Source organism: Marmota marmota, unplaced genomic scaffold (genome assembly GCF_001458135.2).
Source record: "Marmota marmota marmota unplaced genomic scaffold, marMar, whole genome shotgun sequence".
In the NCBI taxonomy this organism is placed as follows: domain Eukaryota; kingdom Metazoa; phylum Chordata; class Mammalia; order Rodentia; family Sciuridae; genus Marmota; species Marmota marmota.
This window is the reverse complement of record NW_026000222.1, coordinates 3,727,200-3,746,008: the sequence shown is the minus strand read 5'-3', so window position 1 is coordinate 3,746,008 and position 18,809 is coordinate 3,727,200. Positions and strand designations below refer to the sequence as shown.

At 61.3% G+C, this 18,809-nt stretch overlaps 1 protein-coding gene across 1 annotated transcript in view; it reads left to right on the top strand.

The window, feature by feature from the left end:
* Window positions 1-7,012, top strand: part of Wfdc1 (WAP four-disulfide core domain 1) — a 17,047-nt gene extending 10,035 nt beyond the window's left edge. The window contains exons 3-8 of the mRNA XM_048792406.1: window positions 2-118; window positions 2,006-2,089; window positions 2,672-2,812; window positions 4,273-4,314; window positions 5,234-5,311; window positions 6,634-7,012. Coding sequence (XP_048648363.1) covers window positions 2-118; window positions 2,006-2,089; window positions 2,672-2,812; window positions 4,273-4,314; window positions 5,234-5,292 — 443 coding nt within the window. The 3' untranslated portion in view covers window positions 5,293-5,311; window positions 6,634-7,012. The remainder of the gene's footprint in view (window position 1; window positions 119-2,005; window positions 2,090-2,671; window positions 2,813-4,272; window positions 4,315-5,233; window positions 5,312-6,633) is intronic.
* The last annotated feature ends 11,797 nt before the right edge of the window (window positions 7,013-18,809 follow it).

Here is an 18,809-nt window from a genome sequence, read left to right as displayed (position 1 = left end):
CCCCCTGGCGCCTGCCAGGCTGCGCGCTGCCAGGCGGACTCCGAGTGCCCGCGCCACCGGCGCTGCTGCTACAACGGCTGCGCCTACGCCTGCCTGGAAGCCGTGCCGCCCCCGCCAGGTAGGCCGGGCGCGGGAGGGGGCAGGTGGGCCTGGAGCCCCGCCGTGGGGGCCCGCAGAGCACCTGCGGAGGCCAGGACCATCTGGGCGTCTCTTTTACCTGCCGCTCACTGTCCTCCCGTGCTCCCTGGGCACAAGTCCAGGGACTTACACCTCCTGAGGGCGGAGCCCACAGCCCAGGAGGCCCACCCTGGGAGGACAGGGAGGGGCCAGAGTCCCCTAAACACCCAGACTGAGACTTTCCCTGAAAATACCCCGTCAGGTTCTCCTTCCCCAGGTCCCACATTCCTGGGACCCCACCAGGCCCCTTCGCTCCTGGATCTAGTGCCCGGGGTGTCTGGAGGAGAGTGGGTGCTCAGCAGTGCGGTGGGGTGTCTGGGAGGCAGGGACCTGGGAGGTTCAAATCCTTCAGATTCCAGTTGAGCAGGGCTGAATGCACCTGCCGCTCTCGCTCTCGGAGAGCCTGAACCGTGGGAAACGGGCCCAGGGCGGGGGCACTGAGGAGATGCTGTTGAACCTGACGCCCTCTCATGGGAGGGACAGTGTTGGGGTGCACCTAGTCGAAGGAGTTCCAGATCCCCTTTGGGGAGAAGTCTTGGGTGTGCAGGGAGGAGAGCTGCCAGGGGCCCCGAGCCAGGTGGGCAGGCAGTAGCCCCGGTGGGGTGGGGAAAATGTGCCCTAAGTGGGTGGGACGGTCGGGAGGGGGACAGCTCTGCTCCAGGTAGGGCCTTTAGACAGGTTGGGCTTTTGGACTCTCTTTTCCTGGAACCACCAGGTTCCCAAGGGCAGTAATTATGGAAGGAGGCTTCAACAGGGGGCCTACCTCTCCCAAGGCTGGGGAGACTGCGGAAGGTGGAAGTGACCACACCTTGTGTTCTTTGGGGTGAGGTCACAGCGATGACAAGGGACTCAGCACATTTAATAACACTCATTATTATGCTCGGCTACTCTGAGTCTGCCTCTGAGCAGAGACAGGGCAGGCGCTCAGGGACCGGTTGGCTCCCACCCAGCCTTTATAAGAAAGGTGGCACAGCACCCCCTTCTGGTGGAAGAGCACATAAAGCACCCCGCCCGCCCCCACTGGGGGTGTCCCTTCCTGTGGAACGCACCCAGGCATAGAGATTAGCCTTGCTTCCTAGGCCAAGTGCTTTTGAGCAGTGCACAAAGGATACAATGGTGCCAGGCATCCCCAATAGTCTCCCAGACATTTCATCTCATCTTAGCTGCATGGGTGGAGACGGGGTCAGTTTCATTTACAACTGAGGACACAGAACTCAGAGAAACTGAGTCACTTGCTCAAGATTAAACAGCAGCATAGCTGCTGAGGAGAGGTGCACCTGGCCCAGAGGGCAGGAACGTGGGGGTCCCTGCTCTGACACCTGGGCCCCTGTGCAGGGTCCCACCCAGAACTTCCTCCCTGATGCCCTCAGCCTCTCTTCCTCACCTTCAGCTCTTCGCCCAGAGACTGCTCTCTCGGGGGACTTTCCCCTGGGAACAGCGGTCCCTCCTCCAGCCACCCCCTCCTCCCTGCTTGCTGGCTGTCACCTGACTCGAGGGTCAGCCCCACTGGGTAGAGTCTGTCTGCTTCTCTTCCTGGGGTGTCCCCAGCACCTTGAGCGGTCTCTGGGTGCATGACAGCTACTCGGATACTCACCACTCATTCACGGCCAGCAGCAAGAGCCGCTCAGCGCGGGTCGGTCATAAAAACTACGAGTAACAGCGCCAACAAGGTTGCCCAGCCGTGACGTGACGGTGTGACGCTGGAGCTGAGGGGGGAGCAGCCCGTCCTGGGCACTGCAGGTGTCAGCCCAGGGCCTCTGTGGTCATGAGAGGGAGGCTCCTACCCCAGAGGCTGCCTGGGGAGGCCCCTGACCCTGTCCTTTGTCAGTTTTAGACTGGCTGGTGCAGCCGAAACCACGGTGGCTTGGTGGCAATGGCTGGCTCCTGGACGGCCCCGAGGAGGTGCTACAAGGTAGCTGCGGGCCCCGGGGCGGGGCGGGGGGCAGAGCCAGGCTCCCCCTCCTGAGGTGCCAGCAGGAACCACAGCACAGGCTGTCTGTCCCTGCAAGCCCTCAGCCAAATGCTCACCCTCCGGATCCCCCAGCCCAGCTCAGAGGTGCCAGCTGTCACTCAGCTGTCCCACAGCCCAGGACAGAAAGAGGGCCTGGACGCTCCCTAACAACGGGGCCTCCTTCCAGGGTGGAGAGGGCAAGGCAGAGGCTAGGGCTGCTTCCTAGACCCTGCATCTTTAGGGGTTCATTGCTGTGCGTGGTCTGTGGGGTGAGCATGTGTATGAGTGTGTGTGGTTGTGTCGGGATGTGTGTGTGTGTGTGTGCTGGGTGTGAGTCTGTTTCAGGGTGAGCCCGTGAATGGGTGGGTGTGAGGCGTGTTGGGATCTGTGATGGGCCGGCCTCTGGGTGTGTGCACACCTGTGGTTCCAGGTGGGGTGTCAGTTGCGGGGAGGGGGGCGCAGGTGCAGGTGTGGGGCGCCTCGCTGGACAGGGTGTGGTGTGTGCCCGGCTCTGCCTCTGAGGCACTGGCGGGTCCCCCACAGCAGAGGCATGCAGCACCACCGAGGATGGCGCAGAGCCACTGCAGTGTCCCTCAGGCTACGAGTGCCACATCCTGAGCCCCGGGGACGTGGCCGAGGGCATCCCCAACCGTGGGCAGTGTGTGAAGCAGCGGCGGCCAGCAGGTGAGTGGTGCCCTGGGCCTGGCTCCTGCTCCCCAGAGCCCCCCACAGTGGCGACAGAACCCTCCCCCTGGGTGGCCTTGGGGTCCATTTCTTCTCCTGGTGGAGCCTTGGTCTCCTCATCTAGAATGGCACCACACTCCTGCCCTGCTCGCATTAGCTGTGTGCACGGCCTGGCAGGCTCCTCACCTCAAGCCTCCCTCTTCCTAAGACAGGAATCTCACATGCACCGAGGACCTACTCTGTGCCAGGTGCTGTCCTCATTCAAGCCTCATAACTACCCGCAAAGTAATCACTACAGCTGCCGCCGTCCCCAGGCCAGCCAGGGTGGAAGCCGCAGGTCCTGGGCCCTGCTGTTAACCCCTCAGGCCCTGCTGCCCATCTCGCTTGGTAGCTGGCTGTGAAGCTCGAGGACAGGGCAAGCCTCTGCTGCCAAGATCCACAAGGATGGGGGTCACATGGGGTCATTGCCTCGCACTGAAAATGCCAGCGCTGGTCCCTGATGATCTTTATGTGCCCACAAAACAGGAGAAAATGTCTCCTATCGTGTCCACGTGACTCACAGGAGAGCAGAGAGCACAGCGTGGACGGAGGATGGTTGCCGCCTCCCACCCTCCCCATGTGCCCACGTGTTCTGGCCTCAGCCGGGCGGTGCTGGGGGAGAGGCTGGGCTCGAGGACGGCGCCACAGGGTCGACACTGCCGCAGTAGCCGCTCTTTGCGGAGAGTGGCAGCGTCCCGTGGCCCCTGGTGTGTTTTCAGGGAATCATTCCCAGAGGCTCGCAGTCACCTGGAGGACAGGTGTGGCACCTCCTTGGTGGGAAGCTGAGGCTCAGGTGGGGTGGGGGAGGCAGGGCGGGAAGATCCGATCGAGGACTGTCCTTCCCCATGGTGACCCCGGAGTCCCCTCGGACACACTCACAGTGCCACTTACTCATGTGTGAGCGTGTTTTGCAATGGCATTGGCTGAACGGGACGTGGAAATTCCACAGTCCCTGGTCTGCTTGGACAGTGGCTCCCAGGCTTTGGGTCTCCGGATCCCTCACCAGGGGGTCGCACAGTGAGCTCCTCCCCACAGCGGGGCTGGGGGCTGGTGGGCAGGTGTCACACAGAAACTGAAGCCCAGACGCTGAAGATGTTCCTGTGCTTGTCATTTAAACATGACAACAAGCCCATCACATATTAAACCCAAGAATCATTTTTCTTACAAATAACCATATTTTCCAAAACAAGAATATGTACAGTGAGAAGGGGGCACTGGGCCACAGTCGGGCCACGCCCTTTAGTTCATGAATGGAGAGGGAGATCTTCCTGTGTGCGTCTGTTCAGCTGCTGCGGTGTCACTCTCCATGGGACCCGGGAAAGCTCCAGCGCACCTGGAGGAGAAGGAGAAGGAGAGAAGGGGCTCGGGCTTCGGCCTCATGAGCTCTGGAAACAAGTCTGATCTCCTCATTGTTTTTCCAGATGGGCGATTCCTGAGACACAGATTTTACAAAGAATATCCAGGTGAGAGAAGAGGCCATTCCTTCCTTGCAGAGGGCATGAGAAGGGTCAGCAAGCACTGACCTGGTGAAGAGGGGAAAATAAAAGCCCAGGTCTGAACCGTAAGGGACAAACAGGAAGTAGGTTTGGAAACACGGACACAGCCGTGCTGTCCGGTGGTGGCCATGGCAGGCTGAGTGGCTCCTGGCTGACCTGGCCTCGTGCTGAAGGTCAGAACCCAGGGCTGGATGTGCCAGAACCCAGGACTGTCCCCAGATGCTTATTTGGGGAATTGGAAAAGGGTGGCCAGCTCCATCCCTCCCCCGCCCATCTAGTCATCTGTGCGATCAGCCATTCATTATCCACCGCCACCACCCACCCGCCACCGCCCGCCACCGCCCACCGTCCCTTCTTCCACCCAGCCAACCTCGTCATCAGGAATGGACGCACGTTACCAAGCATTGCTTGTCATTCTGGGCTGGAGGTTGGGGCCACACTTGTCACCGTGACATAATTGCTATCAGCAGGCAGCTACTATCAGGAGGAAATCCAGCCATTAACAGGGCCCAAGTCCTATTAGTGGGCAGTGGTGACGCAGGCTCCTGACCGCGCATACTGGATACCTGCAGGACACCTGAGACCGGGTGGTCAAGGGAGCCTCCCTCAGGAGGGGACAGGGAGCTGCGCCTAAAAAGACCAAGAAACAGCGGGCAGCGGAAGGGCTGTGTGCAGAGTCCTGGGTGACTGCCTGATGAGCAGGACTGTGGGTGGCCAGCGGTGAGGGGTGAGGCTGGCCCTTGCTGAGCCAGGGGAGGGTTGCAGGCAGCTGTGCGGCCCCCCGGGGGCGGGCTCAGGGCCAGGTCACCAGGCACGGGGAGCTAGCTTGGCATCAGCCGTGCAGCGAGGCAGGCATTTCAGCAGGATGGGACACTTCATTTTGCAGAGGGTGACTCGAAGAACGTGGCGGAACCCGGAAAGGGGCAGCCGAGGAGCTTCCAGTAGAGCAGCGCCCAGCCGGCAGGTGAGGGGGGCTGAGGGCCAGGAGCCAAGCAGCGGTCATCAGCACGCTGGCTGCGGGGCGGGCGGGCGGAGGGCTCCACCTGCTGGTGGCGTTTCAGATCCCTCGCAGGTTCCCAGGGATCCAGCCTTCCCTAGTGGGAGCTTCTTCTGGCCCTAGGGACCCTAAGCCAAGACAGGCAGGGTGGTGACTCCCCTACCAGTCCTGGGCTGGCAATGCCTGCCATGTCCCCTCGCTTGTCCTGCCTGCCCACGCCTGCCCAGCAGTACCCACGGGCGCCAGTACTGGGCCCCAGTTCCGGGCTGTCTGCTGTGTGCCAGGCCCAGTGCTGGGGCGGCCAGTCAACAAGCCCAGCAGAGCCCCTGCCCCGGGGCTCACGTCCTGGAAGGAGACTGGACAGGCTGTAGGGGGGGCCATCAGATAGATGGCGGGGGGTGGCTGGTGACATGGCGCAGAGGAGCCAGCAGGGCAGGGAGCTGCCTCCGTGGGGTCAGGGAAGCCCTGCCAAAGGTGACACTGAGCCAAGACTGAGGACGAGAAGGTGCTGCGTGGGGACAGCTGGCTGGGGAATCCCTCGGGGCGGGGGTCTGGGCTCCGAAGGAACCCAAGGAGGCCGCTGGGCGGGAGGGAGTGGCGTGCGGAGGCTGCCGTGTGTGTGGAGACCTGTGTGGAGACGCGGCGGCAGGTGAGGTGAGGTGCTGCCCCAGGTGCTGCCAGCCGAGAGCAGGCACAGGGGCCCCCGAAGGGCTGTGGGGTCGGCCACCAGAGGGTCTTCACCGCGAACCTTGACCCCCTCCCCGCCCCGGCCCTGGGAAAGCCGCAGCCCACGGGATGGACAGTCCACGTGGGGCAGGAACTTCCAGGTGTCCTTGAAAGGAAAGGAGCAGGTTTTAGGTTCCAGAATATTCAGGGCTGAGTCTTTCAGGAAGGTCTGGAGCCCGGGGGGACCCATCAGGGTGTCCACTGCCTGCTGGTGACAAGAACCCTTTCTGGAGTGTCTGGCGCCAGCCATGCCTTTGACGTTTCACCAGGGAGTCTGGGGCCGAGGATCAGTTGAGGACGTTTGTGGAAGGAGGGGCTGGGGAGCCAGGAGCCTGGCCTTAAGTTCCGCTCCTTCGCCCTTGACCTTAAGCTAGTGATGTCGAGGGTGTGCTAGTACCCGAGTCAGAAGGTGCCCCCCAGGCTCCCCGGGAGTTGTTAGAGTCACATCTTGCTGGAGGTGGGGTCTTTCTGGCTCGTGCTGAGCCAGGGAGGGAGGGACAGGGCAGGCTTGTGGCCCCTCCAGCCTCCACCGCGGCTCACAGTCCTCTCTGCTTCCTTCGCAGTCCGGGCCCAAGAACATTCCTCGGCTTCCCACCAAGCCTCAATGCAGGAAAGTGGTTTGATCTCCGGAGGCCACTGCAGAGCATGATCCCAGAGCTCCTGGCCCCCATCCCAGCTTGGCCCTGGCTGAAGCGGTGACTCAGTGGGAGCCCCTGGCCTGCTCTGGGTCCCTGCTCACCACCCTGGACACAGGTCCCTGCAGCACCTCGTGATCTCTGCCTGGGAAGGTGCCTCCGCGGGTGTGAGGCCAGAAGCCCCTCCCGGGGCCAGGGCTCAGCCTCGAGGTGCTTTCTGCAGATTTCTTCCAGGTGTGACTCTGGCAGGCACGTGCCCCTCCCAAGTGCTCTCCAAATAAATCTGCCTTGATAGAGTGGAAATGAACTTCCCGCTCAAGCAGATTCACTCGGGGGCCTTACAGTGGATGCCTGATTCATAGTAGCCAGCGGGAGGGGACTCAAGGACAGCAGGCAGCGGAAGGGCCTGTGTGTCAGTCCTGGGGCTGACTGCGTGATGAGCAGGGCGGTGGGTGACGGGCGGTGAGGGATGAGGACACAACGCTGGGTGTCGGGCGGTTTGTAAACCTTTGCCCTGTTCCAGCTGCTGTGGGGCAGGCAGGGCGTCGTCAGGATGAGATGTCAGCTCTGCTCCGCTCCTGGGGTCCGGGAACCTGGGGGCCACGCAGCTGCCTGCTGCAGGAGATCCTGGGGACAGGGCAGCTGAGAGCCACTTATCAGGAAGATTCTCGGCAGAAGCCGCAGGGAGGGGAAGGGAAGCAGAGCAGGATCGAAGGTGGGCACGGAGGGCGAGGCCAGGGCTTCCCCAGGGCAGCTTGGGCTTCAGGACCTCAAGACGCCTGACCCCACAGGCTGCCCCGGGTGTGCCACCCCACAGAAGGACCCGGGGGCTCTTTGGTGATCTGCTGTCACTGCTGTCATCTCTGGATTTAGAAACCTATTCATCTCGCAGACGACATGGGCGACCTGCGTCACCGTGGAGTCGGCCGTGAGGGTTGGGCCAGGGAGCCAGAGTGTTTATAGGCCCCAGCACCCATCCGTGGGGGGCAGGGTGCCCCAGGAGCCTCTGCTGGATGAAAGGACTTCTCCTTATGTGTGTGGCCCCTGGGCTTCTGTCCCTGGCCCTGATGGCCCTGGCTGCCATCAGAACTCCTGGGGCATTCGCCAACCCCAGGCTAGTGGGTTCAGACCCTCCAGGACAGAGGACGTAGTGAGTTAGCGGTGGCCCTGGTCATGCCCACTCCTGTCCCCATGGAGGTCATGTGCCCGATCCCTCAAGGCACCTCATGGCTGGAGTTGACATAAACCTGGCTTCCCAAACGGAGCTGTTTCTTCCCATCAACCTGAAAGCCAGGATCACCCCCAGGCACGGTGACGAATGTCCCCATCTGCCTTGGTAGTAGGTAGATGTCTTCCCTTCGTGTCCCACACGCAGAACCTGATAATAATCCTTGAGCCCCACGAGCCCGCTAATGCTCAGAGCCGGGCAGAGGCCCCGGCCTCCCTCATGCCACCCAGCCTGCAGATCCTCCAGGACAATTGTGGTTTTGTGGGAGGAAGTGCGTGGGGTGGCGGGAGGTGTGCATCTCTCAGACAAGGACATTGTCACCTCAATCTTAAAGGACTCACCCAAGTCACAAAGCCAGTGAGTACCCAAGCCTAGGTCCCAGCCTCCCTTCCCTGCCTCCAAAGCCCAGGGATGGGGGGGGGGGCAGGGTACATGGTGATGAGCAGTCCTGCAGGGGCCCCAGCATCCAGGGGAGGCCAACTCTGTCCCCTCTTCCTGAAGGGGGGCTGCCCACAAGATGGGGTGGAGACCAGCAGGCAGGGCTTGCTCCACCACGTCCAGTCCTGGCCTCGGCAGGTTTCCTCGCTCAGCCTCGTTTCCCTGCTGTGAAGTGGGCGTGATAAGAGCAGCTGTCGTCCAGAGTTGCTGGGGACGGGCCCTGAGGGGTGGGCGTAGTAGGTATTCAGGACGGGCTCAGGTATGATCACCCACCTGGTACACAAGCACCAGTCCTCTTGGTCCTCCCAAGACCTGCCAAAGGGGGCCTGGTCATCTGCACGGTCAGCAGAGAGAGCCCGCTCTGGAGCTGAGTCCCATGTGGCCCTACTGGGCCCCAGCTGTGTGCCCTGGACGCAGGGCTCAGCCCTCAGTTTCCATCCCTTCAAAAAGGGAGCTCACAGCTGCCGTGATCCCCACGGGCCCGATGAGAGGAGGGGTGAAAACAGTGGGGACTTCCAGGGCCAAGAGGCCGAAGAGGGGGACAGAGGGGCACCGGAGCCCCTACCTGGGACCGGACAGGATGCCGTGGCAATGACAGAGCCCAGCTGGAACCAGCTGCAGGGGTGTGGTCAGGGCCCTGCGTGGGGCTGCTGGGGCTCCAGCTGAGGCTCTCAGTGTCCGTCAGGGCGCCCTTTTTCATGTCTGCTATTGTCAGTGTCAACTGGCTCATATGTCGTAACTTCCACAGTGACACGTCGCTGAAGTCAGTGGGGTCAGACTTCACTAATGATAAATTCACAGGACATGCTGAGGCACGCCAGGGACAGGTGTACCCTCCACTCCTCTCCCGATGGCCACGTCTTGTCAGAGCAGAGGTGGATGACAGTCGGTCCCCAGAGCACTCTCACACGCCTCTGCTGGCCGTCTTGATCTTACCCGACGAGTGGCTGACTGCTCTGTCACCTCCTCCTGGCTGGAGGATTAACTCCCTGGCTCACAGGGCTGCAGGACGCTGAACTGGCAGCAACCGGCCCCCGGGCTGCATGGCCAGCACCTGGTCAGGCCGGTTACTGGGGTGGCCAGATGGCCTCCCATCCTCCCACGCTTCCAGGAGCAGGAGAGGCCAGCCTCTCTTCCCCGAATCCCCAGCTGGAGTTTCCTGGAGGGGCCAGGGCTCAGGGAGGGCGGTCGAGGCTGGGTGGCTTCTCCGTTGGCCTGGGCACAGTTCAGGGCAGTGGGCCAGGTCATGGGCTGCGAGGACTTCATGCCTCCTACTGGCAGGGCCTCCGAGCACAGCTGCAGGATGGACCCTGGGTGCTCCTGGCCCCCAGCAGACAGAGCAAGGAGAGACACCAGGAAGCTGGAGAGAGAGTGGGCAAGCCAGGGCCCCCCCGCTCCTGCCCGGTCCAGGCCAATGGCCTCACCTGGCCAAGGTCTCTGAAAAGCAGCTTCCCTGCAGGAAGAGACTTAACTGAATGATCCCTTTGTGCCCAGGTCAGCATGACCCGGGCACATTCCTGGAGTTTTCCAACAGAGCTGCCAGGATTAACCCCCACACCCTCCCTGTCTTCTTTCTAGAACATTCTCACAGAGATCAGTAAGTTGGTCTAAGGAGAAGGCAGGTGGGTCCTTGTTAGGGGGCTACAGTGCAGGAGAGACCCCACCTTATGACCCCTAGGGAGGGCTTTCTCCATACCTGGGGGTAGGTGCCTGGCCCACAGGTAAGGAAGTCCTCAAAGTGCCCCTCCTGCAGGCACCAGGAGCTGCCACCAGAGTCACCCCCACCGGCAGCCTTGAGGCCTATTGGATGACGGATTCACGGTGACCCTGTTGTTCAACTCACCTTGTGGAGTGGGAGGCACAGGGGGCACTGGGGCTGCAGCGCGAGGTCCAGGAAGACACTGTGTGGGCGCTGGGCCTCCAGGAGGGGCCGAGGCTCAGGGGGGCTTCCAGAGCACGGGTCAGGGCTGCTGTCACAAGTGCCCCCACCTGGGTGGTGTTAACAGCAGAAACGGAGCAAGGCTCTGGGGCCCGGCCCTGGAGTGGGCTCTCACCTGAGTGGTTCAGGCAGCTTCTTGGATACTTCTCTTCCCTTCTCTGAGGCATCAGGATGAAGAAAACGTCACTGTTCACTGTGACGACTAGGGATCAGTTGAAATCCCACAGTGAAGGGCATGGCCCAGCCCTGGCATGCAGAAAACGCCAGGCACCGAAGTCCGCGTCTGCTGGCTGTGTGAGCGGAGGGGGACACCTGGAGCTGTGTGGGTGGAGGGTCACCTCCTACCTTTTAGATGCAGAGGAGGGGGGGGGGAGAAGAGAAGAAAGACACTGAGAGAAGAAGGAGAGGGAGGAAGAGGGGAGGGGGAAGGAGAGAAGGAGAGAAGCCGCTGCCCGTCCGTCTGTCCGTCTGATTGGCAGGAGGCTAGCTGTGCCCCCTGTCCAACGCCAACTCCGCAGCCCCCCGTAGGCAGCTGCCCCTGGTTTTTGTCTTAGGCCAGAAGCAAGGGGCTTCTCTTATATGCAACAAAAATCAAGGTGAGTGCTAAAGGCACCTGAGACACTTGGCTTGGCCCGTCTGGCAGGCTGAGGGTCCCACGGAATCTGTCAGAGTCCAGCCACCTTCCCCCGGAGGCCAGGGAAATCCTGCCCCAGGCCCAGTGGCCACAGAGACAAGCCTGCAGCCCAGGCATGGGGCGGTGCCGAAGCTCCTCGGGGCCATCTCCTGCGCCTACAGGAGCCTTCACAGCCTGCACCCCACGCCCAGGCCTCCTCTCCCTGAGGCCCGGCTTCTGGCAAGTTCCACACTCAATCCAGGGTCGAGTTGGACAGGTCACACCCTGCCCAGTAGGCAAGGAGCGGCTGCTCCGGCCAGCCTGTGAGGAGGGAGAGCACAGGGAAGCGGCCATCGCGGCCTCCCAGCACTGCGCCCAGTGCCGCCTGCTCAACAGCAGTCTCCCCGGCCACCCCCACTGCTCCCTGTCCGCAGAGGCATCGCTGCCACCACAGATGACCAGTCCAGGACAGTTCCTGACCTGAAGCCCACGAGGTTCGTTCTGACATTTTCAGCTACAAGCCCCTGTGGAGGTGGCGCCCTGAAGCCGTGTGCCCCTCCCACGGTCGCCTGTCCCCCTCTGCCCTCAGAGTGTGCTAGGCGGGGGGCCGGGGGCTTAGAGCAAACCTTTGGTGTCACTGACGGTGCCTGTGAGTGCTGGAACGTGGCTCCCAAAGCTGAGGACTATCGCTTGGTTGGTTTTAATGTAACTGGAAGGTCCTCAGCACAGGACCCCTGGTTTGGAGAGTCCACATGGAACTCTCCAGGATACCATGCCATGTGTCCTGGGGGGACCAGGACGGTCCCAACCTAGTCCCAGTCTCACTTGGTGGCCAGTTCACGAGAGCAGAGCTTCCCACAGTGAGGTTCCCAGAACCAACAGCGCCAGCCCCGAGTGAGATGCAGAGTCCCAAGCCTGTCCCACCCTGGGCCTGACACCCGCCCGGGGAGTCTGCCGCAGGCTCCCGCCACAGGAGAGAGGCAGCCTGGGGAAGGCTCCGCTCTGGCGTCCAGGAGCGTGGCTCTGGGAGCAGGTTCGGCTCCTTCCCTGAGGACAGAGAGGCTGGTGGCAGGCAGTGCCACCTGGTGGGTGGAAGGCTACTGTCAGCCGGGGAAACCGGCTCCTCTCCCTGCCCCGGGGACCCCCAGGGACCCCCCCCCCAGTCCACAAAACAAGCAAACGTTAGCACCGGCCTCCAGGCCACTGCGAGGGGCAGGACAGTCAAGAGCGGAAGCAGCCCGCTGGCTCCCGGGGCTGCCCGAGGTGTCCCAGTGTGGTGCCAGCTTTTGCTCTTCCACCTGAACAGGGATGGCAGGGGCACCGTAGGAGGCCTGGTCTACGTGCATTAGGGACCCCGGGGCGGGGGCCGGGACGAGGTCTGCCATGTCACCAGGAGCTGGTTTGCAGGGTAGGGGCTGGGGGAGGATGGGAAGGTATGGAGGCTGCCCCTGCAGGTTTGGGAGGGCAGGGTTCAGGGGCCTTCAGCTTGGGGCCCTGGGTGGCAGGGAGTCCCCGGGCAGGGAGGGCAGGGAGTCCCCGGGCTGGGAGGCTGTAAGACAGCCACCTGGAGGAGACGGCAGGAATGAGCCATGGTTGCCCTGGGTGACGCTCTTTAGATGCCTCTGGAGGGGCCGCTGAGGACTTGCTCTCCAGAGTCTCAGAGGACAAGAGGGGACCGCTGAGCTGGAGGGCTGTGGCACCCCTGGGAGCCCTGACAGGTTCTCTCCTAAGCCCAAGGGGTCAGCAGCCGCCCAGGCTGGGGCCCAGCTGGATCCCAGCTCAGCAGCAGTGACCGGCAGAGGCCCAGGACAGCAGTGTAGCTGTTGTGTGTTGGCCTTTGTTTTTTCTAGAAAAAATCAGACAGTTTGGAGCCTCCTCAGTACCCACCATGGGTGGTGGTGTGGGGCACTTTACCAGAGCAAAGAGCAAGGCGGCCAGGACCGAGGATGTGCCCAGGACTCCGAAGCCAACCAGAGACCCCACGGCCCAAAGAACTTGAGCTTCCACAGGGCAACAGGGGCCGGGATGGAGGCCCATCTTGGAGTGCAGAGGAGTTTTTAAAAAATGAGTTATTTGCCTCAGAGGCTGGGAGGGGCCAGGACACTGTCCTGAAAACTGGTAAATAAAGGGCAGGACTTTGTGTCTTTCTGCCCTTCCCATGCCCACTGCTGACACGAGGAAGGTGTCCCCAGGCACGTAGAGTTGTCCTGAGGGGCCATGTGCCAGGCAGAGTGATGGCCGACAAGAAAGTCCACGTCCCAGTCCTGGCCCTGCAGGTGTGTCTGCCTACGTGGCAAAAGGGGCCGTGCAGGTGCAGTGGGGGTCAGGAGCTGGAGGGACGCCCCTGGCCATTGGGGGCTCAGCATGGTCATGTGGGTCCTTACAGGGAGAGGTGGGGTCAGCCCTGGGCCAGGGGAGCGGAGATGCCCTGGCTTTGAAGAGGGGGGCCCGGGACCCAGGCCCCGGAGAAGCCGCAGAAGAGCAGCCAACAGACCCTCGGGAGCCTCCAGAGGGAGCAGCCGGCCCACCCCATGCTCCTGACCTGAGTCCAGGGCGGCTGTTCCAGAGGCAACTGGAAGAGGATCCATTAGTGTTGTTTTAAACCAATTTGTCATCATGGGTCCCGGCAGCCATCGGGGAGCAGCCGACGAGAAACCTGGAGGTTGAGGGAACGTGAGGGACACCCTGGGTACCAACAGGCCTGAGGCCGTCTTCCCACTGTCAGGAGACCCCCAACCTGGGAGGGAGGGAGCGGAGTTGGGGATCGGCACCCAGGCTCCCTGCTCCCCAGCAGTGTCCCCAGGGCTGCCTCCTGCCAGCACCACTTCTCTTAAGCCGCACCTCAGCGTTAGCTTCAGGGGACCTCCGGCGAGACTATGCTGGGCATGAGGAGTGGGAGGACAAGGCCAGCGTCCGACACCTGGGTCCAGCAGACACCGCAGCCTTTGCAGTCAGCTTGCCCACGGTGCCAGGCCCACGTGGCACTGGTGGCTGTGGCCAGGCGGCCAGGCAGACAGGTGGGGTCAGCGTCACACCTCCCCTGGGATGGATGCCTGTGGCGCTCCCTGCTCAGCAGAGGGCCCTCCTGCTTCCCGCCCTGGCCTCTGCCCTTCTCGGGTTTGTGACTCTTTTTGCTTAACACACCCAGATAGGGTCTCTGATGCTTGCAGCTGGGACATTTCTAACTGACCAGCCAGTGGACCTGAGAGGTGTCCTGCGGCTACTGCCTGATGCCCCGGGCAGAAGCATCAAGCAAGGAAAGTTTACCTTTTAAGTTATCGTATCTCATGATGCCAGCCAGGCCACAAAGAAGCAGAATTGTATTTTTCAACTAAAGCAAATGTGTGAAACCCTTAAAAATCATCAAACGTAGAAACTTTGGGGAGACAACATCTGCTCCCAGGAGCAGCACTCAGACTCAAGGTCAGGGGCAGGTGCTGAACTGGGAGTCTCCACTCACCTTCCTGTCCTTAGAAGCCCTGTGGGGTGGGCAGTCTGATTCTTCTGATCGAGTTAGTAAGAAGTGACCCTCAGGGAGTGGGGCAGTTTGTCAAGGACTCAGGAGGTCAGTGGTCGGGGTAGAAATGGCCCAGAGTGGACCTAGTTCCTAATTGTCCACATCAGCCCTTCTATCTGCTAAAACCCCCTACGCCGTCTTCTCCCCACTCCCCAACTTGGCCCCAAACACCCGTGGAAGACCCTGAAGCTTGTGGGGCTCCAAGAGCCCCACCCCTAGGTAGTTCCCAGCATCGGGACCCCATGGTCACGGTCAGCACTGCAGACCACCTGATGCCTCCTGAGGGTTAGGAAGGGTACCTACCCTCTGCCACCAGCGAACACAAGTCTACAAGAGCTGTGGCTCCCCAGAGCACCCCCCAACCCACCCCTGCACACCTGGAAGCCCTGTGGATCCACCTCGGCTCCCTGGGGCCAGTACATTCCTGGCACCTTCGTGAGCACCTGCAGGCTGTGCTGACTGACCCCTCCAGGGGAGAGGCTGAGGCTGGGAGGGTGAGGGGCACAGCCAGGTCCCAAGAACACGGAGGAATCTAACTGGGGCCTGGCTCGCCCTCCCCAAAGGCTTTCCCATGGGAGGGTGTGACACAAGTCCTCTTCTGGGGACGGGCAGAGGGCCACCTCTAAGGGCGTTGCCTCCAGAGCCAGCCAAATACCCAGCTGGCTATCATTTCCTGTCCTCACTGTGGCCCAAACAACAGCCGTGGATATGGAGCAACCCTCCTGGACCCGGGTCTCACCCTACTCCCTGTCGTCCAGCCAGGCTGGACATCACTGCTTTGGAAGTCTTCCCTGGGCCTCCAAACTACACGGACATGTCCCTTTGTGTCACCACAGGGCCCTGCATGGTGACATCGGAACCCATGCCATGTGGTTTTCAGAGCTCTTGGAGGGTGGAGACCCCTGTCTCAGTCATCTGACCCCAGTTTCCAGCTCGACACAGCCCACAGGGGAGATTTCATGGGCACTTCTGGGCAGTGACCGGCTGGGACTGCCTTCCTCAACGACCTGAGAATCCTGGTCGCACTCCTCTGCCCCATGCTCGGTCCCGCTGTGGCGTCCTTCCATGCCTGCAGGAGGGGACACTCAAAACAGGTGGTGGACAGATGGACAGGTGGAGCCCCTCATCTGAGGCAGTGTAGCCTGATGGTTAGGAGGGCGGCAGAGGCCGGGATGCAAAACGTGGCTTTGCCTCCTCTGACTGCGTGGCTTGGTTGGGTTCCGCGACCACTGCATGTCTTGGATCCTGGCTTGAGTCAGGTTCCCGGAAGAGGCCCTGAGACAAACACTGTGTGCAAGTGACGTATTGAGGAAGTGTCCCCAGCGGAAGCTGCCTGGAGTGAAGGAAGTGGAGTGGGGCGGGTCATAGGCCCAGGGCGCGAGCAGGTCAGTTAGGCCTGGGCCAGGCGTGTCCCCACCAGAGGTGGGAGCAAGTTCTCCCGCCTTGCAGGAAGGAGCTGAGCATGGGTCAAGGCATGCTGGGGGCTGGAGCCTTTGCTGCCCTTCTGACCCCCACTTCCAGGCAGAGCAGTCTGGGAGCCCAGGGTGACCTCCAAAGCCCTGGGTCTTGGTGTCAGAGGGAGCATGACTGTGAGGAGGCCCTGGCTGCTGCCACCAGGTCCCCTCTGTAGAACAGGGATATGAGCACAAGTACCATCAGCCATGAGGACCTGGGGAGGGGGGAACCCAGAGCCAGGTCAGCTGCACTGGTCACTGATGTTGCCCGGGCCCCAGCCCCCTCCACTCCGCATGCCCTCGATAACTGTTTGCTGGATGAACGAGCCAGCTCCCTGCTGCTCAACGGGGCTCATGGTTCACCCCTTCGCCACCCAGACTGCCGACCCAAAGTCTCTTGTGTCCAGTGGGCCTGGTACAAATAGCATCAAGACCCAGCTGAGGAGGGAGCTGACCCTATGGCAGCTGTGGCATCTCGTCCTATGCCCCAGGAGCATGGGGTCTTCCAAGGTGCATGAACATGGTCATGGTCCTAGCTCTGGCCTCCTTCGGCTTCACCAAGGCCAAGATGTTCTGCTGCCTCTGGCCACAGCTTTCTCACTCAGTTATCAAGACAACTAAATTTAAAGCACCTACTGCGTGCCACGCTCTCCTCCCTGAACTGGGAATTAAACTGGAGACAGAGTCCGCCTGGTCCAGGTGGAGCTGACCACCCTGGGGGACAGACCAGGAGCAGAACAGCAGGTCTGGTCAGTGAGCAGAAATGCTCGGGAGGACACAGCAGAGGAACTGGGGCCGGGAGATGGAGGTGGGTACTGCTTAGCTCTAAAGTTTATTTTGAAGTAATTACTGATTTATAGGAAGGTACAAAGACTGGACAGAGAGGTCTTGGGTACCCTTCCCTCAGTTTCCCTGGGAATTACATCTGACTGCCGTGCCACATCAGAGCCAGGAAAGTGACCCTGCTGCTGCGTGGGTGTGTGATCTCTGCTGTTCGGTCACTTGCAGAGATGCATGTGGCCACCACCTCCAGGACGCAGGTCTGTCCTGGCACCACGCAGATGTCCCATGCTGTCCCTTTGTCACCACACCCTTGCCATCCCCACTCTGCACTCCATCTCTACAATTCTGTCATCTCAAGAACGTGATGTGAGCAGAACCTTCGGTGTGTGACCTGGAGACTCACAGATGTCCTTCTCTGGACTCCCTGGTTTCTACATTCTCACTCTCCGTTGCTCTCTCACCCTCTCCTCCTCGGCCCCTGAACACTTCATGGTATATTTCCCAAAGCCAGGGACATTCTCTTACATAACGGAGGTGCAGTGTCACAGTACAGAAGCCACGTGGCACGATGCTGGCACCTTCAGACCTTACCACAGCCCCCTGCCCTTCCCGCTAACCCCCCTGGTGGCAGAAGATAAAGACGTATTTTCCTGATCCGGGATCTGATTGAGGACTGTGAGTCGCACGTGATTGTGGGGACTTGTTAGTCCCCTTAGATCTGGAACATTCCACCACCTTTCCTTGAAGGAAGGAGGCAGTTCTTTCTTGACACCCTTGATGAGATGTTGGTGGGGCAGAAGCGCCGTGTGTCCCCATGCCTGGAGCCAGGGACATTCACATCATTTGTTGGTGCCCGAGGACAGCGACGTGGGTCTCTGGGTCAGGCTGGGTCTGCCAGGCTCCTCCCTGCAAGGTGACTGTTTCCCACTGTGGCTGCCAAGCACCTGGGCACACTCTCCGCGCCCTCCCAGATACCCGCGTTCTCCTTAAGCCGTTTGCCTGTCTCCCGGGACACAGCTCCCTATGGACGGGAATTTCCCTGGAGGGACACACAGGACGAGCAAGTTCCAGTCAGTGGTCAGGCCAGCAGCAGGGCAGCGGGGTACGTGCTTCAGTTGGGGTGCTGAGGGAAGGCTTGACGCCCAGGCCTGAAAGAAGGGAGGGTAGGACCCCAGGAACAGCTTGGGGAGAGTGCCAGGTGGAGGGGCCTGGTGCCCCGCGGGAGGGTGGCAGGACTGAGCTCAACTTGTGTGACAAACGGCCAGACAGGGGCTGCAGCATTGGGAGGCTTGAGGGGCCTGTGGCCAGGATGGGCAGTCTGGCTTCTCTGCAAGGTGACGCCGTGTCCAGGCTACTTTCAAAATATTTTATTAAGATAACATATACAGAACATAAAAGTCACCACTTTTACCAACTTGGGCGATTCAGTGGGCTTTAGTGTATTCACCAGGGCAAGCAACCATGCCCTCTAGCCTGTTCCAGAACATTCTCATCACCCAGAGGAGCTTCTCCACGTCCCCACGTGGGCCGCCCCAGCGGAAGCAGGCCGTGCACTACCCACTTCCTGTCCCTGTGGACGAGTGTCCCTCGGTTCTTGTCAACAGAAGCCTGCAGTCCAGGCCTTCCCCATCTGGATTCTCTCAGTGTGACGCCCCCGAGGCTCGTCCGCGTTTCAGTGCGGGCTGGCACCTTGGTCCTACCCGAGGCCAGGGAGTGTCCTCCACGTGGAGAGACCACTGTGTACCAGCTCGCTGCTGATGGACATTTGGGTTCTCGGTGCACAATGCCTTCTCTTAAACTGAAGCTCATAAAGGGCCGCCACTCTGCGGGAGCCACGGGCACAGTGGGACCGCCCCTGCAGGACAGGGCTCCGAGGGCCTCTGAAGAGCAGCCACGTTCCATTACAACCTGGAGGGTGAGCAGGAGGCAGCGGGGCCAAAGGACAGGTCAGGCAGGGTCTGCGGGAGGAAGGGGGCTTGGGTGGCAGGGTGGACAGATGGGGACAGAGTCTGGGACTGAGGCCTGATGGGCCTTGAAGGGACTGGACTCTAATGCCGGGGGTGACAGGATCCAGGATGTGACATGACCAGGGTGCCAGGACTTTCAGCCAACAGATACTTCTGTGAATGGGG